The following is a 27,649-nucleotide window of genomic DNA, read 5'->3' on the forward strand; positions in this document are numbered from 1 at the left end:
GTCATACGTTAGACTTTACTCGTGTAGTTGATCTTGAATTAATATCGGTGTTAAAACCAAAACTGTAGACTCGTTATTATTTGTAATGTAGTTGAGTGGTTGTCTACATCACTGATCTTTCTCCCATCTCTTGTCCCTTGATAATGGCATTACACTTGTATGATCTTGCAAGTTATTAAGTGAAAAAAAAACGTCAACTTAAGGTTGAAGAGATTCCAACCATGATACGTTATTTCTGGTCATACGTTAGACTCTAGCCGTATTATGTTTGTCATACTTCCGTTCAATCTGATAGAAATCATAAGGAAAAACATCGTACGTCCAAAAATGCATGTGTTTGATAGCCCCCGCACACACACATCGATTTTTGTTCGTACGGTATTTTGCCGTCCTTATAAATTCTATTGGATTAAACAGATGTTTTGAAACAGATTATGTTTGTCAAGTTCCGTTTAATATGATACAATTCATAATATGGACGACAAAATATCGTACGAGCAAAAATCGATGTCTGTGTACGGGGCTTTACTGGCTTTAATTTTCTTGATTTTTTTTTTGTATTAATATTACACTACAGTAGCAAAGCATAGGCCTGATGTTTTACGAGGTCAATAAAAGTCGCAACTCCGTATTCAAAAAGATTCTTAGAGCTCTCTTTAGCAAGTCATACTTTAGTTGTCTAGTAACCAATAAGATATTTCTATATCTAATCATCAAGAGATGGAGAGTTACAAATCATAGATGGTAATTAGATTGTATGTTGTACGCTTCGAGATTGTGATCAAGGTGCGCTGCTTTGCTAAGAGCTTCTTAAAATTTGTTTATACCTACTTCTCTACGTTTAGCACTCTACTAACAATTTATTCGTCCTCCTTAAGTTTGTATTGAATTCTGTGAAGTTCCTTAGATATGGGAATTACTAAATATGGAGTATTATTATTTCTCTGAATTACAGCAGCCGGCATCAACCATCTACATCAGCTGATTATAGTTAATCATTTTTCGTTGATCAGTAAATAAAACTGATCATGGATACAATATTTTTTGAGCTTTTGATTCCAAACATTTTGAATCCGAACCTAGTACAGAATCAAAAACGACAATCATCAACAAAGAAATCATTTTAGGATCATGATCTCTAAGATAATGATGATTGCTGTTCTTGATTTCTGATAGATTTCGGGTTCAAATTCAATGTATTTTCAAGTTATATAAACTGAACTTATATAAAGTGATAAAGATAACATTTTTTGGACAATTTCAATCCAAATTTGGGGAAGGAACAGTAGTTTTGGGCTTTAAGCCTGTTGTTCCTTTCCCAATCATTCATAGTTCAGAATGATATCGTATCTATCAATGTATAAATGAATAAATATATTCAAAGGGTTTAATAAATCATGACAAACCAATTTTGTAACAAAATTTATTTATTTTGTTTTCATAAATCCTATTTATTCTACAGGATAGTCATACATGGAGTCTCTTTAAAGGTTCATCAATTTTACAAGCCAAGTACAATCTAACTATAATACACAAGGACTGCGTTCATAATAATTTAATTCATACTGATTTATTACTCGAATACTATTCAACATTTTACAAATACATTATTGAATACACACGTTTCCAAAACATGAAGACTTCTCTTGTAAATAACATGAATAACAAGTGTTTGTACATAACTCGTCTGTTTCAACATACAAAACTTTACTATCTCCCTGTGATTTTTGAGAATGGATACAAAGTTTAATACAATATTGAAATGTAATGAAGATTCTCTTTGGAATACAGAGACACATATTTGAACTGTAGTTCGAGAATTGGATAAAACAGTGGTTTACGTGCCTGTTATTGTAATATAATTTAGTATCAAAGATAATATGCATTTATGAAAAAACCAGAATATTTTTAGAAATTTATTCAAGAAAGCCAATCATGTGAGATCACAGAAATTCATGGTGAGGGTGCGTAATTAACAATACTCTAATTACATGACAATATAATAATACATAGAATATTAAACAATTTATTTAATGGGAATACAAATACAATTTATATCAACGTGCATACTTGAAATTTGGATAATAATTTACAACAAGTTTTATTATTGAAAAGTGTTTTACAAAATTGAGAATACTACATGAGGTGATTATAACACAGTCCAAATTCGAAGTAAAGTTCTTTTATATCACATAGAAATAAAATATAAGTTCATTGGTCTACTATACATGAAGGAAACAACGATTTAACCATTATCCAGTTTTACATACATACATTCTATACATCTTGGTTCTATATCTTGCTGACAATATGAATATACAATTTACTTAGTCTAGGAAACTAGTGAAGTTTTTAAAACTCTTTTATCACAAAGAAATGAATTAGAATCAACAAATAAATCATCACATTCATTATAAATACAGTTAACTTTTATTTATCAAATATTATTGTCCTCCCACTTTCGGAATAGAGACCTGTCTGTATTGATCGGAGTTATTGATATGAGAGAGTGTTAATGAGGTTATTTGGGTGAAGTTTAGAGTGAACTTAATTGTCGATAGAGAATGGTTGATTCCAGATTTATCGTTGTGAAGCTTGAATTAGTTTTATGTAAGGCATGAATCAAATTAAAGCTTGAATGAAAGTAAAGCTTGAATCAAAGTAAAGGTTGAATTAGATTTATGTAAGGCATGAATCAAATTAAAGCTTGAATGAAAGTAAAGCTTGAATGAAAGTAAAGCTTGAATTTAAACTATGAGCTTGAATTTAGTCATAGTTTTAAGTGAAGCATGAATCAAAATTGAAGCTTGGATAAAAGTAAAGCTTGAATCAAAGTAAAGCTTGAATTTAAACTATAAGCTTGAAGCTAGTCATAGTTTTAGGTAAAGCATGAATCAAGAATTAAATCTTGAATAAAAGTAAAGTTTGAATCAAAGTAAAGCTTAATCAATACTATGCGCTTGAAGTTTGTCATAGTTTTATGTGAAGCATGAATCAAATTCAAGCTTGAATTAAAACTATGCGCTTGAAGTTAGTCATAGTTTTATGTAAACCATGAATCAAAATTGAAGCTTGATTGGAAGTGAAGCCTGAATCAAATTAAAGCTTGAAGCAGTAAAGTTAGAAAATCAGTGAAGCTTGAAGTTCTCATCAATGTTTTTCTTTTAAAAATGATAGAGAATTCTCAATATTCTCTCCATTCCACATTTTTATTTATGCAATTACTTCTGTGCTACTCCTAATATACCGGTAATTCTTCAAAAAACAATCATATTCTATTTAAATTGAATTGATACGGGACTCATGAGTTCATAGTTTTCAATTTCAAATGAACAAAAAAGCACATATCTAGAAACTTTCAAGATCTCAAATATTTCCAAGTTTGTGCAATATACAGACAGATATACATTCAAAAAAGTGTTAATTTTCTTATTCTCTAAAAATTTGGTACAAGTTTATGTCCTATATTTTTCGATTTACGACGTCACGTTTGCGTAGAATGGTAGCCTATATATCTCAAAGAGTTTGTCTTTGTATCCTTCATTATAAAAATGATTCATAGCCTGAATGTTGAAAACTGTAATATTGAGATTGAATTTTTTTTTCGAACAATGTTCTCTATGACATCTTATGTTTCATGATTTGAAAGATTTATTACAAAGATAATACTTGGATTTATCAAAACCTGAGGAGTCTGTACTATGAGTAAAATACAAGAAGAATTCATTTCCTGATAAATCTGTAATATTTTTCCACCTGAATCATCAATTTTACGATCTCATAAAATTGGTCATATTCTCAACATCATTCACACCAATTTTATTGAATATTCTCAGAAATTTATGTTATTAAAATCCCCTGCTAGAAGTTTTTCATGTTTTTGTGGTTTCACTAATCATTGAATTTACATATTCTCATCAAATTCTGATTTTAAGAACCCGTATTGCACCATTTACCGTATCTATAGCCTATCGGTGATTTTACTTGTTTGATTTTGATTGTTCGCAATAAATTGCAGAACATTTCTGTTCTCAAATAATTACAAATGTCTATAATTTAATTCAAGTTACACATGAATAACAGTTCAAAATCGCTTTCAAATATCACTTAATGTAATGTCAGTTCCCGAGTCCACAAATATTGATAGGGCCTATTGTGAGTGGATTATCTGTAGATAAGGTGAGAACTGATAATTCTCGATTTTCCACATTAGGTCTCTATAGGCCTACTTATCGACTCACAAGTATCGATCACTCAACTGTCGACTCCTGAAGATACCCGATACTCGTCGTTTTCCAAGCACAATTTTACTTTTTCTGATTTGGAATTTCAATAGATTGAGTACTACAGTTAGTTCATATTGTCGAGATTTGAGAACAGATTTTCAAGTGAGCCTACCAATAAATAGACCGCACAAATCAAATATCGATGTAGTTCACAAGAAATCCTCAACATGATACGATGGACCCAACAATACCCTCATTGTTTTTTGATATTTCAATGTCAAGGCAGTATCATACCAGATTCACTAACACTTGAAGGCTGTAAGCCTTAATCGAATATCAATATCTGACTAATAAATTGATGAATGTACAGCATTCATAATTCATCAACTAACAGTTTTTGATCATCCTCCAATCGTCGGAAACCAATTTCATACTAGACGCAATCCATCATAGACTGTCCATCAAGAATAGTTCAACCGATTTTTACCATCAATTTATCCTGCATTGAGTAACGATTTATCGACTTTGACTGTAAATAAAAGATAAACCGATTACTACTTTAGAAAATACTGGTCCAAATCAGTTCCTACTTCACTTCGCGTTAAAAGGAGATCCCACACTGGATATGCAAACACTCAAAAACAGTCCACAATGTACCGATCACACCAACTATCGATTCATTGTCCGTCGACTATCAACTTTCAACTATCGAGTTCTGAATAGTTCTCCGCGACACAGGGTCTATTATTCTTGAATAATCTTCACTAGTCAATGAAAATTTTCTCACTAGTTTCATGTCAATGAAAGTTTTCACACCAGTCACTCGATCATTGTCAATCGACTTCCTAACAATGATTGCACGTTGATTGTGTATCGATCATATCGACTCTCTTAAATGTCCGTCTATCGATCGTCTGATTATCGATCACAGTTCACCACGACACAGCGACTAGTTCTTGAATCATCTTCGTTCAATGATGTTCACACAAACACTCATAACTTTGCACCTCGTATCAATTACACAACTTATCGATTGTCCGTTAACTGTCTATCGACTATCGATTATCGACTTTTGACTATCGATTGCCCGTTAATTGTCCATCGGCTATCGAACTTATATATGGACCGTTAATTGTCCCTTAACTATCAATTGTCGACTCCTGACTATCGATTGCCCGTTAATTGTCCTTCGACTATCGAACTATCAACTTCCGAATATCGATTGCCCGTGTATTGTCCATCGACCATCGAACTATCGACTTCGATTATCGACTAACGTTTATCGCGGCACAGTGACCAGCTGTCAGGCGCGATGCTCCGACGCGGCGGTTGAAGCGGTCTTGGCGGTTTCGCGTTCCGTTGACGAGGATGATGAAGATGACGACGCTCCCGTTGCTACGTTGAGACCGAGTGGCGTCGCGACGCTGTGTTGTGATTGGACGCCGGCTGCAGCTGCGGCTGCTACCACTGCGGCTACTGAGGTTGGTGCGCCTGGAAAGAAAGAGAGAAATGGGTTAGTTTCATTGAGTAATGAAAAAATACAGAGAGTGAAGGGTTAGTTTCATAGCGTGGAGGAAAGAGTGAGAGGGAAGGGTTAGTTTCATTGAGTAAAAAGGAAAGAGCGAGAGAGAAGGGTTAGTTTCATTGAGTAAAAGGGGAAGAGATAGAGGGAAGGGTTACTTTCATTGAGTAAAAAGAAAAGAGGTAGAGGGAAGGGTTAGTTTCTTTGAGTAGAAAGGAGAGAGAGAGAGAGAGTGGGAGGGTTAGTTCCATTGAGTAAAAAGAGGAGAGAAAGTGAGGAAAGGGTTACTCTCATTGAGTAAAAAAGAAAGAGAGAGTGTTAGGCGTCAGTCTCATCGACTAGAGAGAAAAGAGAGGGAAGAGTTAGTTTTGGAGAAAAATCTGTGAAATTATAGTGGAGTAACAAGCTGTTTTTGCTGGAGTTTCTAAGAAAAATAATTTATCCTAGAGGAATTATTCCTCTAAGCAGACTGCACTCAGGGCATTCAGGAACTATTCAAATTTCAATCGTGATTAAAACAATAATTAATCGTAATCAATTTCTAGTGTTTTAGTTCTGGATAGTTAATTTTATTTCATTTTCTTGAGATGAGTGTTGATGAAGGTTTATTAACCTTGATTTGTTGCGTTGTTAAATTCTGGCAATAAATAATTGAAAAAAAATCACGATCAGAGAAGTTTTTTTCCGATAAAAGGTTGGTTCTAGTGGAATTAATCCTAATTTTAATTCAACCGGCTTTTGCGCCTAAGAATTATTAATAAAAGTCGATTTCAAGCCGTGATTGTAGAAAGTGAGGCGTATGAAATGCTGAATTTTATAATTTTTCCACATTAAGTTATGTTTAACTCATATCTTCTTATATTCTAGTTACTATTATTAGGAGATATTCTTCAATTATTAAGCAATTGAGTTGAGAATAAATGAGAGATATTCACCTGGAAACAATATCTGCTCCTGGCCAGGCGGCAACGGATGGTAGAACCCTCTGTAGTATCCGGGATGTAGGAGAGGTGACACCAGTCTATTGGCGGCCACTACTTGACTCCTGTCGGTGTCTTTACTGGCTGCCATATCGGCCAGCGACCAGATGCGGGGCTTGACGATGCCACTGCTTCCCCCGGGGGCGGTGGGGACCGGGTAGGCGGGGTGGTGGTGCAGGAAGTGCTGGAGGCATTCGGGTGACTCGGGTCGGGATCCACTGCTCCATTCGCTGCCTCCGCCCCCTGGGCCACCTCCGCCGCCCCCGAGGTCGAGGCCGCGCCGTGACGAGGGGCGGTCGCCGTCTTCACTGCTGCCCGTGCCGCTGTCTTTCGAGTCTGCAACAAAAATAAATAAACATCCATAAATAAAACGATTATTACAATCATTTTTATCACATTGTAATATAGAGAAAAGGTAGCATGGAAAGAGAAAAAGAAACTTTATTTCACCAAAATACAAAATCATTATGAAATATTGCCAATTAATAATATAATAATAATTGAAATATACATACATGATCATAGAAATTAAAAATACCTTGTACGGAATAAAACACTGTATGCAAATGACCTTGATAACAAGGTCATGTCTGCATTACAGGAGCATCATTGAACAGCAAAAAGTTCTCTAAAGTAAAAAATGAATGATACTTCACATTCCATAATTTGTGAAATTAATTTTCGAGCATTGCAGTCTATTCTTCTGTTTCTCCTTCTTCTTATAAGTAATGAAACCAGAAAAAATATACAAAAACGAAGTTCTACAATCTAAAACAAAAACACAAAATATACCCTCAATAACAGAAACTAAATCACTGTTATAAGTGAGGTACGGTTTGTCAGGTCAAAAATCCAGTGGTTTCAATAAATAGTATGACATTTATGTAAATATAATGCATGTGAAATCGACATCCAAACAACATACACGGAATCCAGCATCTTTACTTAACTCTGAATAAGTCTGGATTCTATGATAACATGATATTCCATGTTAAAACCGTTTATGTTCCGAATTCCAAACCGCTTGTTTCACACACGTCGGTTTTCGGACGTACGATTTTTGCCGTCCTTATGAATCCCATCAGATTAAACAGATTATTTTCATCAAGTTCCGTTCAATTTCGTAAGGTTCATAAGGACGGTAAAGATCAAACGTTTAGAAATCCATGTGTGTAACTGGCTTTAGACGACTCCTATAATACGGTTTTGGCAGGTTGAGAGTGTAGACTGTAGAACGGCACAGTTTGAGCGACTACCAGTCATAATAGCTTCACAAAGAATAACTACTATGAATATCGGCTTGAGTTAACAGTGAAATTTAAAATATAAACGCCCTTTACCATGAAATATCTTCAAATCCCATTTTTATACAACACGCTTGTATAAAATATAATGTAATCCAATACGCTTGAATGTATTGAACTATTCATTTAGGAAATGGAAAAATATGATATTTGATTTCAGAGATTTAAAGATCAGATTTTACTTAATAGATATCATAGATATGATATGATATACAATCTATGAATAGATATCGTAGACTCGGCTTGTATTTCACAATGAAAGATAATATTTCCACTATTTAAAATTGGATGCATTCAGTTCCTGATGAGGAGCTCTATCAACCTATTTTACATTGTCAAACAAGTGAGTAAATCTCATAATATTGAATTTACTACAGAAATACAAGTCGTATCTCTGATAAAATGTTTTGTTGGGGTCAACTTATCTGGAAACACTCGTTCCAGACTCTCATTTGAACTCCTTATTGCTGTCGTTTGAGATTTCCAGAATTTTGGAATTGAATCAGAAGGAATATGATTTCTTATTTTTGTGGTTGTAGATCATTCTCAAGAACCTGTTATTTGGGAATTAAATTAGAGGAAATAAGTGGTAACGTACATGGATGTTAGTTCATCATCATGCTAGAGCACCTTTCATTCCATGAATAAATTTCAAATCATCCGCTGCAAACCCATGCACAACACCGTAGCTTTGTTTCCCACCAACCACGGCGTGTCTACGAGTTTTTTCCTCATTCAAATGAAACCAGGCAATTGTAGCTGTGCCATGTTACCGGCGCAAGTTCAAATTATAACCGTGAATTCGACATGTTCTGCCCAAAATCTCTAAACAATGGTGCAATTAAAATTGTCGATTCAAAAAATGCTGACACTGAAACAACGCGCCAACTATTGTTAGTCTCAGCCTTAAATTAGGCGCACACAAAATAACAATCGAATTCCTGAATACCGCACATAAATTCTCGCGCATAAAAATGCGCCCAACAAAAATCTCCGAATATTATGCCGCGTATTGTTCGTGTAAAGGCCTGCTATTGTTTAGGCTCGCACGACACTCAATTTAATTCCTTGGTCCAGTAATTACTTCGAAAAAGAATGAATGAAACGGACCGATCAGCTGATTATTATTCACAGGAAACTCACACAGAATTAACAAGCCTTGCATTGAAGAAGCGATGAGTACTGTTGGTAGATAGCACCTTGCTTTCATGCGTTACATGAAGGTTTTACTAGGATTTTAAACAACATTATTTGGGAAGAAATTGTTTCATGGTTTCAATCCAGTTTTGGGCGTAAGCCTGTGGTACTTCTCTGTAAGTTGTGTAAGTCTGAATGATTAAATTGAATTAGATGTTTCACACAGCAAGGTTATGTATCCTATTTATGTATTAGAAACGTCTTCAAAACTTTCGATATGTATCAGAAACTCATGGAGTATTCATCAGATATTCACTTAGTATTAGAATAGAAACATATCCTCGAAACAATCTTTTTTTTTCATTTATTTATTTATAATTTCTACAAGGAAGCACTGATTGGGAGAGAAAAAGTAAGGATACTCCTTGTACTATTTCTCTCCCAAATTTAGATAACAAGATTTTAAATCTATAAATTCAAATCTAGTTTTTTTTCAAAGCTTACTGAATACTCATCAAAATGCCTATGCCTATCAAAAACATATCCTTGAAACCTTTGATAATTATCAAAAACTTACGGAATATGTATTAAAAAAACGAGGATCCTACGAAAACGTGGATCACTCCACCCCAAAACCTGACGTTCCGATTTTATGGACATATCGACGTAGAAGGAAATTGGACGGATCAAAAAACTGGAACACTAATAATTCATGGCATATTTTGAATAAGGTGTCCATGTGAAATGAATCTAATGTCCTACTTGGATTCAGAAAACATGCTGTTTTTCATTGTTTTCGATATTTATTTATTCATTTATTTATTCGTGGATATAAAATTACAAATCATAGAAATATGATTAGGAAGGAACAACAGGCTTGGCCCAGAACTATTATGTTTGTTTCATAGGTTATATTGCTGAATAAGTGAGTTGTGTTTTTCTGACTCTAATATTTTGTTAAATTATGCAAATAATAATAATATCGTGTGACCTTGCTGGCTGAGGTCTGGTGTCAGAGTTGTTAGGTCGCAACTGATCATTTTTAGGGCCTCTGACATGACCTAACGACTGCTTTTTAGTCAGCCGGGACGACGACTTAACGTGTCCATCCGAAACACGCAAAAAATTCCAATTAATGGTGATTAGAGTGTAATATTTTATGTTTTATCTAGTTTTTCAACTGTAAAGATAAAAAAATTATTAGTTTTTGTTGTTTTTAAGTGAAAATGCACCACATATCAAAAACGTTGAATCACAACCCTATTTCGAACTTTCAAAATGTAATCTAAATTTGAAAGAGAAATTGTTCAAGGAGTATCCAGGAGTATTTCTCTGTCGGTCAGTCCCCTCTTGTGAAAATGGTAAATGAATAATAAAAAGAGATGAAAAAATATTGAGAAAGTAGAACCAATTCTCGATCTAGAATATAGAATTGAGGAATTGCTGAATTATCCTATTGTGAATAGACAGAAGAGCAATAAAAGTATGCAATACAACAAAATCAAAACGTCCCCTATTACGATGTATGTACAGTGTTACCGTAAACACATTTATAACAGTTGTCAGTTGTTAGAGCAGCATCCTAACAATTCTCCATTTTGGTTTGCACTTTCTGAAGCCCCTGACGAAGGGGAGCTGACTAAACCCCCAGTTGTTAGGTGATAAGTAGGCACCCCAAACCGCACAAAATAAATATCATTTGATAGTCAGCATGTCGTATTAATTTTATTAAATGCGCATCTGTCTATCCTAACTTCCTACGATGGCCTCGTAATAAATAATATGGAATTACGTCTTTCACTTTGATTGTTCGGAACGGCAGGGTGCATAACAGTTGTCCTTCCTCTCTCTCACTCTCTCTTACCCGTCTCTCACTGGAGAGTATTGTAACATGATAGTCGGTAATGGTTCCGAATAGTGTGTGGGGTGGGGAGAGATAGGTCTTTTGAAAAAATCATCCATTTTGTACATCTGGTTTAGATATCGTACCATCCACACTCACCCTTCGCCCCTATTACGGCTTATTATCAAAAATAGTACCCCAACGGTTTTTTGTAGATGACCTATTCGAGTAGTACGCCATTGATTCAAAGTTCTACCGCTGGAGGCTTGTTTCTAACTATCTGTATATCTGGGAGGCAATGGTTAATATCTTGTATTTTCGTATTTGAGAATTCAAATTCTATTTTTCAATTATATATTGAAATATTTTTTCTATAATATAAATATCATAATTTTATAATCTTATATTAATAAAAATATTATAATTTTTCAATTATATAAATGTGTACTGTTTTGTCTATACATTATTACCCACAAATAATTTGAACTATGGATTGAGAACACTTCTGAAGTGAAAAAGCATTCTGTGATACATCTGTTTTACAATAATTATCAAAGAAACTCCACAATCATAAGTCCCCCAAACTTAAGAATGATCTCCTATTTTGTTTGCTCAACACAGAGTTCAATGTAGCCTATTCAACAATCCGTAGGCTAACTGATAAATCATATTATTCATCGTTTGAATCCAACATAGTCCAGAGCAAATAAGTCCATAACAACTCCCAAACAATACTCATTTGAAATAGGCTTTAATGTATTCCACTTTATTCGAATAATAAACTAACATCCAGCGGGAAATCCCGATAATTTTCCGATTAATCTCCTGGGAATAATGCTTCATTTATGTAACACATGTTAACACACACATTAATGGAATTGATACATGTGTCCGATTGTATTTCAAATTTATCGCAATGTATGAAATAATGCTATTCTAATTTATTTATGTATGGGATAATGGTTAGAGTATGAGAGCGTAGCCTATTGGTTATCAAATCAAGCAATGCTTCATGAGATGACAGCGTGTTTTGTTATCGCATTAATCAGAAACTTCAATGCGAGGTTATTTGAATGTGTATAGAATCTCCATCATTCTGGATATTTGATTTTTGAAAAATTTTGTAACGGAACCCAGGCTTCAGTAGGAAATGAACTGATTACGATTTTGATTCATGATGAGAGAAAAATGAAATGTTGAGGAACTCACCTAAATTATCCTTAGGATCCGCGCTCTTCCTCCCGCTATTATCATCGTTGTTGTTATCCTCGTCTTCCACTCTATTCCTTGGCTCCCAGGTCATCTTGTTCTCCTTCTTGAGCCTCCTGCGGGCGTTGGCGAACCAGGTGGAGACCTGGGTGAGGGTCATCTTGGTGATGATGGCCAACATGATCTTCTCGCCCTTGGTCGGGTAGGGGTTCTTCTTGTGCTCGTTCAGCCACGCCTTAAGGGTTGACGTTGTTTCCCGCGTCGCGTTTTTCCGACGCGCGCCGTTTAGGTCGATGCCGTATCTGGAAAAAGGAAAGCGGAAAATTGTGGTCAAAAAACTGTGATAGATGTTGGTGGAGTCAGTCACGGACTTGATTTTCACATCAGTGTCGTTTGTTACATGAACAAATTGAAATAAATATTAAGCCGTGTCCACACTTGTTCGACATACATGTTCGGCAAACATGTTTGTTGAGGAGCTCAGGGACAAACATTTTGAAAAGTTTGGATAATCATTGTTTCTCAAACAAAAATCTACTGTTTTTCCGAACATTTTCAGATTTGACAGCTGTAAAACATAAAACCTTCCCACTTACAAATATTTAATTCGGTGAAGCGTCCACACTGACCAAGGGCAAACATAATAAAATTTGCCCAAACTGTTTCAACAAGCATTTTTATCTAACATTTGTTCAGTGTGGACACGGCTAAAAATTTATAATATTATTATAATTATAATATGTATTCCTATTCTATTATCTCATTAATTTCAAAGGGGAATTTAATTATATTTTATAAATACAAGAAAATATCCCAGAATTCATACATTTTATAATATAAATGTTAATACAAATATATGAGTCAATAAGTGTATAAGCCAATGAAACTATTGTGAATCATAATCACAATGAATCAAATCGGAAAAAACGAATTATAGTTGGAAATAGTTGAAACATTTTGGTTGGAATTAGGTGGGTTGGAGTGTGGATAACAATTTTCAAACTGATTTTCAAGATGGTTATGCCATAAAGGAAAAGAAGATAGGAAAGAAGGCCTAAGAAGATATCCCATGGCATAAGTCGTTTATGTTCAAAATTACAAGCCGATTTCAGGACTCTCTAGGTCTTCTCTCACACCACTTGAGAGAAAGAAAGAAGAAGTAGTTTTGGAGTAATTGATATAAATTAAGTAATTTTTGGTGGTTTCTGTACAGTTTTTCTTTCCTGACTTTTGAGTTTCCCATAAACTTTTTAGTTTGCCATTATTTTCTTTTTAAAGAAAAGATAGCATAAGAAGATATCCCATGGTATAGTTTGTTTATGTTCAAGTGTAAGTTTCAAGCCAATTACTGACGACTACTGTCGATTATTACAGTTTTGGTCAGGAGACCGTGTAAGAGCGGCACAGTATGAGAGACTACCAGCGTCACATAGCTTCACGAGAAAGAAGTACTTGGACTATCCATCTTGAGTTAATAGTGAAATTTGGAACATAGACGCCCTATACCATGGGATATCTTTTTATGCTATTTTATCTCTATGGAATAACTTCATTAAAATCAGTTTTACAATATTGTTTAACCTTATTCCAACCAAAACCGTTGGTATATTTTTTCTATGGTCACGCACTAAATGAGAAATTAGTTGGATACCAAATTCGAATACACACTAGTCTGTTATAATCATTTCCACACTACTCAGATACAAGAATTTATTATTAATTTCATTCTAATATATATAAGTAATTCAAGATGATCTGAATACTTGTGTCATAAGAGGCACAGTAACATGTATAATCTCATTCCCAAGCTTATGAATATTGAAAAGGTACCTTCAAAAAAAGAACTTCTATTTGAATAAATCCATGATTCGCGAGGACGCAAAGACGTCACGTTTCATCCCAATTAACTTGAAGCCTACACAAATTTCGTCGAGTCTTACGAAATCTTGTTCAGTTTCTGGTTCACGTAGATTTATTTCATAGTCTGAATAATTTCGACTCTTATAAAAGCCATGGAAGAATTAGATGTAGATTAACATAGATAGAGTTATTAGCTCAGTAGTTCAATAGTAATATGACTGGAATTATGTCAGTGACATAGATTTGAGCAATTTAATGAATGTAGGTTATGGATGTAAGTAGAATCAAGTTATCAACATAGATTTGAGCAATATGAACTAGATACCAATGTTTAATAAGTTTATTTGAATCTATTCAGACCTAGTTGCTTGTTGGATCATGAACATTATTCTTTGATTCCATTCAACAGAACTGGAACTATTTTTAGTGAATTTATTATTGTTAGATCATAAACATTCCTCTTAGATATTCATCCAACAGAACTGGATCTAATTTTCAAGTGGATTCATTATACATCAGAGTTACGCATGATATTATGTTTTTGAAACAGTCGTATAATTTTACTGTTTGGTCAATGTATTCTTATTTGTGCGACTAATTTTTCCTTCTAATTTCAACAATATCTTGGCCTTCAGAATATATAGGCTAATATTCTCTTTTCTGTATAGGACTACTATTATAAATAGAAATAAGACTCTCAGTGTCCTTTTTTTATGAAATAATTCAAAAAAGGTACTGAGATTTTTATTTCTATTTCTATATAATATTCTTTTATAGCTCTACTGTGAGAATCAACTGTTCATCTTCTTGTATTTTTTCTTTAGGGCTACTCTTAAATATAAATGGAACTAGAAATCCAAATACCCTTTAACTTATTTACTCAAAAAATTATTCATTTTTATTTTCGAATCGATTTATAATGGCATTATATAGCCGAAACATATTGTGAGTAAATAATTTTTAAAAGGTTAGTTATATTTCTATTTTTATGATATTTATGTTCATCTCCTTTTTTGTTAGAAATAGTTCAGTGAATTAGTTTGTGTTTTATTTTGGTTGAAAATTTCTCTGAATAACTCAATATTTTCAAGTTCTGAGGGTATATTGAATGTAATCATTCTATTATACTTGGTTTCAGTCAAATCAAATCCAAAATTCTAGTTCATTTATTTCTGGACTGAAAAGTGGACTCAAATCAATTTAGTCGATAACATAACCTATAATTTTTCATTCATTCATAGCTCTACCTTCACTGTATTATAATTCATCTCATCATCATCACCTAGGCTTGAAATACTTCTAGGAAGTCGCCTTTGTGAAATAATAAAAATAAATTTTTATAACGTTGAAAATTCTTCAATCTTTTATGTGGTTTGTCACCGTATTTTCCACCACGCGCTTTATAGTATTTTGATTGAACCAACATCATTCCGTCAACCCTAAACAATCTACATAATTTTTCGAGAGGGAATTGGACGTTCATTTGAGTTGAGTAATTGTGCATTATTCTTTTCGTGAATATCCACTGCAATTTTCAACAATACACATCACCATTTTTGATTGGTTCAACATCTTAGCACAGTCATATCACTGCATCCTGTCAGCATTGATTGGATGAAAGGCATTGATGTTGTACACAAGGATTCCTGACAGTTTTAAGTGGATATCTCTAGCTGAACCAGCACGACAATCTCAAAAACAATTTGCATTTGAATCCAAGAAATCTGTTCCGCTTCACAGAACTCAAAACACATACTCAACACTTCTTTCTTTGCACACACGTGATTTTTTCGAGCTACCCCTATTTTTAATTGGACAGAAATCAAAGGGTGGGGTTCCAAGAGGGGTGGTTGGAGCACACAATGAGAAAAATACTACAAAAAGGGTCGACTAAAATGTATCAGCTGGAAAATATACACAGAAGGACGAGTGTTAGAATGTATGAGATAGGAAATACAGGAAGGGTGAACGTTGAAAAATGAAATCGGTGTGAAATATAAAACCGGTAAACAAGTATAAACAGAGTTTGAGATAATGATGTTGATTATTGTATCAGGGTTTTAGGATAGGGTTGGACAATACCCTAATAAATGTAGATGCTTGGAAGGATTGAAGGAAGGGTTTTGATAGAAGCCAAATACTGGAGTGAGAGCTTGATACATAGACACAGTGAGAGCAAGAAAGATGAAGATATACAAAGAGAGAGAGGGATGAGGAAGAGATAGAATACAGAGGGTATGTGAGAGAGAATAAAAGAGATAGAAAAAGAGAGAGTGAGAGTGAGAAGGAGTGACGGAAAGAGAGTGAAAGAGAGGGGAAGAGAGAGACTGGATGAGAGAGAGAGAAAGGATCCATAAGTGGTAGCAGATGAAAGTACAGTTTCATGAAGGTAACATCTGCAGAAGTTAGCAACCAATAGGAAGAGAGCATCAAATGACAACAAGATTCTCTTCTCCCTCTCGTTTATCCATATCTCTCTCTCCCTCCCACCCCAGCATCACCCTATTTCTCTCTCTTCCTCTCTCCTCAGCATCCGATCACTATTTGAATCTCCTACCCACTCACCAAACATAATAAAAGCAGTGATAATAATAACGTTCAACACTCTGATCCCTCGAATGCTTGAGCCCTCTAACCTAACCCCCACCAATTCTCAAAAGCCCTCTAGAGCAGCGCATCTTTGGAGTGCTCCCCATTTTTGAAAACACCCTAAAACCGCCCGTTTTTCAGTTTTTTTTCTCCCGGGAAGAAGATTTTCATCCGCTACTGTTATGGAAGTAGCGCGAAATAAGCTTGAGAATATTGTCACATAAGGTGTGTCGATCCCCTCAGGGTTGACTACTCTGAACAAAGATAAAAATAGAATATTCGTGGTGAGGTGGGCCTTATAATTGCATCAAACTCCTTCTCACACTCTCTCCAAAAGATCCTCTTTATTGCAAACTAGTTCTCGAAGTCTCACCTACACGAAAAAAACTTCAAAACAGATATCTAGAGGTAGAAAATGAGATAAAATTCCAAATCCAGAGATGAGATTCCACGCAATTCTAATTCTACAAAACCGACCCGCATATTACGGGATTTTAAGTACAGTTTTTCTGGGGTTTAACACTCAGCATAAGTACGGGACTTTACCTTGATTAAGTCCGGAACTTATCTTAGAACTTTGCGGGAGCGGTCGCATTTAGATACTACTTATGTTCACAAGTTCAATTTAGTGGGGAGATTAGAGCTGTCTTATCTTTCTGGGGCTGCAATTTCTACTATTCGTTCTTCGCTAATGAACATTTATGAAATTTATTTGGAAAGAGACTTCCAAGGTGCTCAGGCAATTGATAAGAAACTATAGTACACAATTTTTTGTTGATTAGATACAATTTCAATTACCTCTGATAATACTGTACAGAAAAACTTCAATGATTGTTCACCTACAAGTATGTATTTCAAGATTTCATAGGGAATGATAACCACAAATTTTATAAACAGTTGATGTCTCTATTTTATCTCTATGATGTTTGCTAATAATTTTAAACACTAAGGCCAGTTACACATATTCTATCAGATTAAACAAAACTTGACAAACATCACTGTTTGAAATCATTTGTTCAATCTAATAGAATTCATAAGGACGACAAAAATCGATGTGTGTGTGTAGCTAGTTTAACTACATATTATTATTATTATTATTATTATTATTATTATTATTATTATATTATTATTATTATTATTATTATTATTATATTATTATTATTATTATTATTATTAGTATTATTGTATATTATTATTATTATTATTATTATTATTATTATTATTTTTATTATTATTAAGATTATATTATTATTATTATTATTATTATTATTATAGATGATTTTAATATGGAAAATAGAAAGAAAGTATTGTATGTAAAATGTAATATGCTGATAGGTTAAGATTATAAAAAAATATTGTAATGAATTATTACTGATGTTTAAAATTTTGAAGGTTATTTGATTGTGCTTCTGTTTGTGTTCGATTGTGTAGTCTCTAGTCTGACGGCTACGGCCATCTGAATTTCGTTACTTGTGTATGAACATCAAAGAATTAAAGAGCGACTCAAGTGGTGGAAATCGGAACTTACTGTATGTCAAACTCTCAAGAATTTCCTCTTGTAGAATAAATACAGTAATGATTGAATGTGAAATATTATTATTATGTAAATGATTTTGACACTCCTCAATTAGCTATAAGCTAGAGGAGTAACTAAAAGCACTGAGTGTATTATGATTGTAATGTAATTGAAGAAATGAATAATTGAATGGAATTGAATGAATTGAATTATTATTATTATTATTATTATTATTATATTATTATTATTATTATTATTATTATTAGCGTATGGCTTGAATGGTGGGAGACCCAATGGTGGTTCCACCTCGCCGTATATAGTCCAAAGTTCCCGAAGTATCAAAGTATGGAAAAGCGGACTTTAAGGTTATAGTCAGCACAATACTTTAAATTTACACTTCTCACTTCGAAATAAAGTTCATTTTGATGTTAAAAAGTCCAAACCTATACAAAACCGAAACAAAACACAAAAACACTAAGCCAAATTTAGAAAATATTAAATGAAGTTTAACAACATAATCCCGGTTTTTCAAGACTCATGCTATCACATTTCGAAACAATCGCTGTAATGTACATACATACTTGATTCGAAGCTGTAAATCCAATTTCTAAAGCTTTTTCCTAGACTCGATGCATTCTCAATGATTTTTGATAATACTATACAGAAATACTTCATTGATCGTTTCGTATTACTGTGTGTATTCCAATATTCTATAGGTGATGTGAACCACGATTTTGATCTACAGTCAATCTCTACTTTATCTCATGATGATTGCTAATTATTTTCAACGTCCAGTCTTTCAAGACTCATGCTATAACATTCAATGCAATTTCGATACAATCGCTGTACTGTAAATGCTCGATTCGAAGATATATCTATTCCATTCTATGTAGAACCATAGAGAAACAATACGTAAGTAGATATCCCAGATAGGGAATTTATGTCTCAACTTTTACTGTTATCTCAAGCTGATTACTGTCGATTATTGTCAATTTTTACTGTTTTGTTGGGGTGATAGTGTATGAACGGCACAATTTGAGAGACTACCAGCGTCACACAGCTGCATAGGAAGAAGTACGTGAACTATCGGCTTGCGATAACAGTAAAAGTTGCGACATAAACGCCCTATACCATGGGATATCTACTTATGCTATCGTTTCTCTATGGTAGAACTGAAGTATGAATATTGAATGATATCGTGATTGAATAACGAGATCTTCATGACTGAGATCAAGATTTTAACAAAAGTGATATTATTTTGAAACTAGATAGATTCTGCTAGATTTTTATTGATAATTGCCTATCTATCTACAAATCTTCCTATGGATTTTTTACACTTTAAAATATTACAAGTTTAGTGAAGGAAGTTAAGGAATTGAAGAGCTCCCTTTCTACTTAAAACTAGGAGAACCGGAGAACTATATTGGACAAATACGTTGGAACTTTCTAGAAGATGAACTACAAATACTGAGAGTATAATGTACACGTACAAATACGTTGAGATTTTTAAGAGTTGATACAAATTTCTCGAACGAAAAAAGAGAAAGTTATCGACAAACTCCCTCCCGCAAACGCAACAGAGAACCAATCATGACGCCATCAAAAATGATGACATTGTTGCTCAGTCATTTTAAATGATGCAATAAAACCCCTCCCCACCTTTAATACTGTAGGGGGGTAGGGGTGAAGATACAGAGACCTCAGTTGTCAATGATGGTGGAGAGGTGAGGTTAGGTGAGCGCTTTTCGAACGAGAGAGGTTTCAGTGTCTGCATGAACGAACTAACGGGGGTGAATTTTTGCCACACTCAAGCTGTTGGATGGGGGATGGTTAAGAGAGGATGATGATGAGGTGGAGGAGGACGTGGAGGGGTTGGAGGAGGTGGAGAAGGAGGAGTAAGAGGAGGATGAAGAGATGGAGGAGAAAGAAGAGAAGAGATAAAGCTCTGTGATCACGTTATGTTCGAGTTGCCATGGAGATTGTTAATCGACGCGTACAGCGGTTGTCGTCGCGAGAAGGATCTTTTGGGGGAGGTGATATTCCAGGGGGTGGATTTTAGGGGGTGAGATTTGAGGTGGTTGAAGGGTCTGAGGGCGTGACAAAGCAGCGAGAACGCGCGTACGGAATTTGTAGCGCGTTTTTGTGTGTGGCGTAGAATGTTGGAGGTTCACCTTTCGTTGTACTCTATTCATACTTCTTGTTCTACCACATATTCTACTACATGAAGTTTCATTCTAGTTGATACTGAAGATCTATGGGACGTCTTGAAATGCTATTTTAGTTTCAAATGTCAGTTTTGTAATAATATATCCCCTTGTTCTTGAAACATTGATGATACACAGTACTTCATCTATATAAATAAAAGCGAAATGGCACTCACTCACTCACTGACTGACTCACTCACTCACTCGCAGAACTAAAAATCTACTGGACCAAAAACGTTCAAATTTGGTAGGTATGTTCAGTTGGCCCTTTACAGGCGCACTAAGGAATCTTTTGGCGATATTTTAACTCTAAGGGTGGTTTTAAGGGTTTAAAGTTCGTCTTTTAGCATGTATATTCTTCTTATTCCAATATCTTAAAATTATAATTGAAATGTCCATACCATGTGTTAATATAGAACTATAATCTAGAGAGAGTACCTCTTCGAAACAGTTGTTCTGGTAAATAAATTAAAAATTTTGTCAGGTTGATCTCATTTTCGGACGATCCAGTCGGGGGTCCAGGGGGTGGAGCCCCCTGGCTAGACGGATATGGCGAGCGAAGCGAGCCTGATTGCTAGTTATACTATAGAATTAGCATGAAACGCTTATGTATTATTATTTCCCAATAATGGTTATAAGACGATATAGAACTGCTGGAGATATCTACCAACAGGGACCACAAAAAATGAATATTTGTTATATTTAGGGCCGGTTTCCAAGCTCGGGATTTAGCTAAGTTCTAGACTTTAACAGCTGGAGTCCGAAACTTGGCTTTCCAAACCGGGGCATAGTCGCAGCAAAATAAATCTTAAGTTTCTCATTTCTATAATAATTGGAAACGTTTTTCCTTGACGGAATGGAACATTCCTGAACAATCCAAAATAGCTGAAACTCTACACTATTTTCTCTTCATTTTATTTTGTGTTCAATTTTCTAGTTTTTCGAAATTTGATTTAACGTGGAGTGCAACTACGCCCCGTTTGGAAAGCCAATTTTCTGACTCCAGCTGTTTTAATCTAGAACTCAGCTAGATCTGGAGCTCGGAAACCAGCCCTTAGGATACAAGTCCAATAACGGTCTCTTCATTTAGGAAAGTTTGCACAGTGAAAGCTTAAACTGAATTTGATCAGCTTGTGATTCAATGAACTACATTATAACAAACGAGAAGGAATATGGATTCAATCAATATTACAGTTATATCAAAAAAATAGAGAGAAAAATAAAAATCTTAGTACCCTATCTGAAATATTTAATATTTATGTGATTAAATATTTCAAAAAAGGGTACGAAGATTTTCAATTTCTTTCTATTTCTATAAAAGTAGCCCTATACAGAAAAAATATAAATACAGTTATATTATTTAAATTTAACTAGAAACGGCATCAAAGTATTGAAATTAATGTTGTTACTAATCTTATTTTATGTTTGAATTTCATTAATTATCTCCTGATAGAGAGGAACACTCTTCAAGGCGTTCAAAATTTATAGTACTACGTTCGTCATAGTCTATTCATAATCCTCCAATCAAAATTGTGATCACTATAGAGAAAATTATAATCAAAGCTCTATTCCAAAAATCACAAGCTTTTTATGCCACTTTATATTCTATTTACATGTTACTTTCATCATAGTCTATTCATAATCCTCCAATTAAAATTGGCATAATTATAGAGAAAATTATAATGAAAACTGTATTCCAAAAATCACTCGCTTGTTATACCACAATATAGTTTATTTACGTGTTACGTTTATCATAGTCTATTCATAATCCTCCAATCAAAATTGGCATAACTTTAGAGAAAATTATAATCAAAGCTCTATTCCAAAAATCACACGCTTTTATTCCACATAATATTAATTTTACACAACATTTCATCCACATTTCCAGTTTCTCATTCTAATTTCTTTACCGGTGATCCTCAACTCATCTTACAACATCCTCCCCATAATATTCACCCCTCCATTATGTCTTCTACCAACCCCCACAGTCTCTCAACTTAATATTCTCCCTTTACCCATCAACCATTTACTCCCCCATTTTTTCAAAAACCTCATCCCCCACCAACAACTTTTTCTCATTTTTCCACTTTTCAACCCCCTTCTATCACCGGGACAACCCAGGGCATTAATTGACACACAGAATGCAAATTTTAAAGCCTCTCCGGTGGCCGCAGAGCTACTGTTTATTATGATCCTCCTCCTCCTCTCTCCTACTCCTCCTCCTCCTCATCATACTCTTCCTCCCTTCTTCTCTTTTTTCCTTCTCCTCCTCCTATAAAAAAAATCCTCACTCCAGATTTTCTCTCCTCCCTGTTTTACCATCATTTCACACCGTTGATCTTGTTTCACATCCCCTCCTTCTAGTCCTTCTCCTCCTCCTACTCCTCCTCCTCCTCAACTTCCTCCACCTCCTCCTCCTCCTCCATCATCATTTCACAGGGTGACACACAGTGAACAGGGGTTGAACAGGCAGCATCACATCAACCCTGGCACTTTTTAATTCCCCTTCCACGGAAAAATTAATCGGAATTAAAACTGAAGTGTCAGTCGAGCCGGGAAAAGAGGAAAAGTCTGATAAAACCAGCCAGTCAAGCGTTTTTCCAGTTCCCCGTTCGCATTTACAATTGTCATTCTTCGTGTGTCCCCCCGCCCTTCAACTCTGATTCTCCCCTCAATAAAACCTTTTTCGACTTTTTTCACTCGGGACGTTATATACCATTTTATTCTTCCCCGACACCCCCCCACACAACTCAAAAACTCTCTCACTGTCTAAATGCTACGTTTTTTGTACCCCCCTCTCTAACATTTCCAAAGTTGTCACGATTTTATCCACCCCCCTATATTTCCAACTGTCTAGATTTTATTTTTCCCCTCCCAACTCACTCGGTGGATGAAACCATTCTATTTTTTGTCCCCAACACTACAGATGCTATCATTGGTCTGTCACCATTATTAGGATGAGAAGCATTGGTGTCCATCCATAAGGAATACTGCCAGTTTCACGTGACTTGCAGTTGGTATCTTCCACTTGGTCGTTTAATGTTTGAACATTTGCATTTTGTTTCAGTGAGTTTTGTAGCTACTTGATTTTGCGCTTCAACTACTTTATTCATTAAAAAAGCGTCGACTTTGTTTTGTTTTTGTTGTATTTAACTTCAGGATGTCCCCACATTCACCTATACAGTTTCAGGACAAAGCAATAAGAGGGTTTTGTATACTTTTTGCGAGGTTTTTGTGGTGATTGTCCACTTTTTCCTGAGATTTTTATACTTTTTCCGAGGTTTTTGCAGTTTTTTGTGGGATTCTCCACTTTTCGGTGAGATTTTTGTACTCAAGGATTATCTGCTCGGTGTAGCAAACAGGTTCAAAGTTGGTTCATCGTAGTTCGTTCATGGTGATGTGGATTTTTCAATACTGGTTTTCATCACTGTTTCTTGTTCCTAACATATTATTTTGTTCCTTTTTAATATATTTATCAAGCATAATTTTGTGTGTTCTATAATATCTTGTTCACTGAATCACATTCTGTCTTTTTCACTTTTGAAAGTGCAATTTTTTAGTGAGAAGACATGAAGAACCCAAAATAAATAACCTATAAACTTGAATGTTGATAGGAAATGACATGGTAATACGGCTAGGCAGAGAACATCCAAAAGCATCTCTGCTGATAGAAGCCATATGTATAGAAATTCTGATAATACTTCTTGCTTGTAAGTTCTCCAAGTTCTGTTCAAATGATGATTATCTCAAACCTCAATGCCGGTTGCACAAAAGCCGGTTGAAGTTTAACCGTAATTAATTTCACGAGAGCTTATCAAAGAAACCTATTTTTCGAAAAAAACCTTCTGAGATTGTTCGTCGTGAAATTAATCACCATTAAAATTCAACCGACTTTTGTGCAACCGGGCCTGAGACTTCAAGTCTAAACACAGACAATTAGGTTTGTCTCAGTGCTGTGAGTTGAACCTTAAAGCTATAACTCTACTTTTACGTGGACTCCAAAACTGAAAACTTTCGACAATAATTATTCAACCCTATTTTTAAATACTGTCAGTAATACTCTACTCTGTAGAAGTGTGTGTCTTCCTTATTCTTGGCTCCATTTTATGCCTCATTTTCCATTTATCATAATTATTGTGAGAGTGAAATATAAACTAGCCCCATTTTTCGATTGTAAAATAAATTAGAATTTGAACGGGTGTGGGCTTTAGCCTGTGATACTTTTCTAGAAGTTGTGCTAATCTGAATGATTGAATAGGGTAGATTGATTCAAAGTAGTGATAATAGTATATTTTATTTATTTTCATATTTACTCATGTATTTAAGATACAGAAATGGCACTGATATAATCACATTGATAGATAAAATAATAAAGTAGTCCTTGTGCTATTTTTATTCCAAATCCAGGCCTATAGATGATGACACAGTCTAAGATAAGGTTAGAATTTCGCGTGTAGAACCTGTAACTTCTATTTAATAGAGATTCAATATATACAATCTTGAGCACAATTCATTTTTCTACAGAATGGACTGTACTGATGATTGTAATCATTAGAGAATATTATCTATATATATAAAAGCGAAATGGCACTTACTCACTCACTGACTGACTGACTCACTCACTCGCAGAACTAAAAATCTACCGGACCAAAAACGTTCAAATTTGGTCGGTATGTTCAGTTGGCCCTTTAGAGGCGCACTAAGAAATCTTCTGGCGATATTTTAACTCTAAGGGTGGTTTTTAAGGGTTTAAAGTTCTTTTAGCATGTATATTCTTCTTATTCCAATATCTTAGAATTGTAATTGAAATGTCCATACCATATGTTAATATAGAACTATAGTCTAGAGAGAGTACCTCTTCGAAACAGTTGTTCTGGTAACTAAATTAGAAATTTTGTCAGGTTGGCATTAAGTTGAGTTGACTTTGTTAGGTTGACCAAAGTTGAAGATTGAAATGCATTCATCCAGGACCTCCTAAATACCAATTTATCCAATTAGCCAAAATCAGCGTTTTCTCAGCTTTCCTCACCTTCTTCAATAATTGATGAAAATATATAAAAAAAAAATTAGTACACAGGTTTAGCTGAGGTGGAAGAATTTTGTTCGCCAAAGATACGCCGATATAGTAACAGGTGTTTTTCGAGATCAAATTGACATAATACGTTCAAATTCGGTACAGAGGTTCCGCTGAGGTCTACATGCAGGCGAGCGAAGCGAGCCCGCTGATCTCTTTTTTGGACGATCCAGTCGGGGGTCCAGGGGGCGGAGCCCCCTGGCTAGACGGATATGGCGAGCGAAGCGAGCCTGACGGCTAGTAATTGTTGTAATTTTAAATAATTACCAGAATAAAACTTTGGAATACTTCTCTAGTTCTTAGCTATTTCTTTTATCACTTGCTTCATCATTCACCCCATCAAAATGATGATACATTCTTCCCTAACATTTCATACAGATCTGTGCAATATTTCCAAACAAGGCACTCAAAATTCCAGAACATCAGCAAGAACTCAATAATGTTTTACTCTATTTGATGCAACAATTTGAATTCTAGTGTTGTGAGGCTGCAAACTCGTTCGGACTATACTGGTGTCGGACTATTGAGGGGTCGGATTGGCGCTTGTTGCATGCGAAAATATTTAATATTCTTCGAAATGACCAAGAGAGAAAGAGAGAGAACGTGAGAGAGACAGGGTGTAGAAAGTAATAAAGCGGCGACTTATTAAACAAGTTGGTACGCTTGTCTACTCTTGTAAGCCTGCTATCTACAGTATTGCGTCCACGATTTTACATTGTAGTGAGGTCCACGTTATAATGGCAGTGAAGAATGATCGGAGACAGCGTTATAGGAAAACAAGGATTCTCTGCCTTGCCACTGTTTTCTATAGAGGATGGCTGATAAATGTATATCTGTCGTAATATTAACTGTTCATTCTTGTTTAAAATAATCAATAATCATATCTTACTCGTCAAGGAATACTTATTTGTGCAACTAGTGCGCAAAGTGACCGTTTGCTGCACCTAAAGAAACGTTTACCTGTAGGAGGAGGAGGAGGAGGAAGAAGAAGAAGAGAAGAAGAAGAAGAAGAAGAACTACTGAGAACTCGAAGAGTGAAATGATGAGTGGAAGACCCTTGAAGCGCGAACAACAATAATTCGGAGTTTGCATGTGTATATAAGCGCGCAGCCCTACACTGTACAAGGGGATGTCGGAGAAACACTTTATACCCGTTCTATTAAGGCCAAAGTTCCTCTTGAAATGAGAAGGCATTTGCAATAATATAATACATTCCTCCCAACATCTTGCGTTGTTGTTGACGACTTAACAGCAATAAGAATTTGTAATAAGTGATATTATTCAAGTCCTAATGGCGTCTAAAGTGGTTGCAAAGTATGGGGGACTTGACGGCTATGCTTAGTCGCCAACTTAGTGCTTACAACTTCAACACTATTCCCCATCTCTGTCCTACTCATGATCTCATATCATACATCTGTCTCTCTCTTCCTCCAACATTATTCCTCACAATCCCAACACTCTCTCACTCACACACCCTCTCTCTCTCCCTCTCCAATCTATCTATCTTACAATCCCATCGCTCTCTCACTCTCACTCGATCTCATTCTCTCTCTCTTCTATCACATACCCCTATATTTCATTGGGGAACAATTCGGGATTAAAATTAAAGAGAGGCAAAGTTCCTAAAATGATTTAGTGTGTAGGAATATTAGTATTTAGGAGTATTAAGTTGGGACTATGTGTATTTAAGTTGAGTATTGAGAGTGTAATGGGGCATCGTTCATGAGTTTAATACGTTGTTTATTGGACTGAGAACAATGAGTGCAGTTTTGAAGAACATACAATTTTGAGTTTGGAATTGGGGAGAGTAGACCTATAGTGAGGTCCACGTTAAAATGGCAGTGAAGGAAGATAGGAGAACAACGTTGCCGATTCTCTATTTTGTGAATGCCTTCTATAGACGGTAACTGATACAGGTTGTAATATTAACGGTTCATTCTTGTTCAAAATAATCAATTATTTTCTATTAAGCAAGAAATTATAATATTTAAACAATTACATTTTTTATTGATTCATACAAAAAGTTTATCATGAAAATGATAGGGAGAGAAAAAATAATGTAACCTGGTTAAAGACATTGTTAAAAGATGGTTAAAGACATTGGTTAAAGACGATGGTTAAAGACATTGTTAAAGACGATTCTTCTTCTTCTTCCTCTTCTTCTCCTTCTTCTTCTTCTACTTCT

At 34.9% G+C, this 27,649-nt stretch overlaps 1 protein-coding gene across 2 annotated transcripts in view; it reads right to left on the reverse strand.

The window, feature by feature from the left end:
• Positions 1 to 3,411: 3,411 nt before the first annotated feature.
• Positions 3,412 to 27,649, reverse strand: part of LOC111049886 (homeobox protein araucan) — a 183,729-nt gene continuing 159,491 nt past the window's right edge. For both annotated transcript variants that reach the window (XM_039430068.1, XM_039430067.1), the window contains exons 4-6: positions 12,222 to 12,523; positions 6,684 to 7,064; positions 3,412 to 5,717 (exon numbers count right to left, since the gene is read on the reverse strand). In XM_039430068.1, coding sequence (XP_039286002.1) covers positions 5,530 to 5,717; positions 6,684 to 7,064; positions 12,222 to 12,523 — 871 coding nt within the window. In that variant the 3' untranslated portion in view covers positions 3,412 to 5,529. The remainder of the gene's footprint in view (positions 5,718 to 6,683; positions 7,065 to 12,221; positions 12,524 to 27,649) is intronic.

Source organism: Nilaparvata lugens, chromosome 6 (assembly GCF_014356525.2).
Source record: "Nilaparvata lugens isolate BPH chromosome 6, ASM1435652v1, whole genome shotgun sequence".
Taxonomy (NCBI): domain Eukaryota; kingdom Metazoa; phylum Arthropoda; class Insecta; order Hemiptera; family Delphacidae; genus Nilaparvata; species Nilaparvata lugens.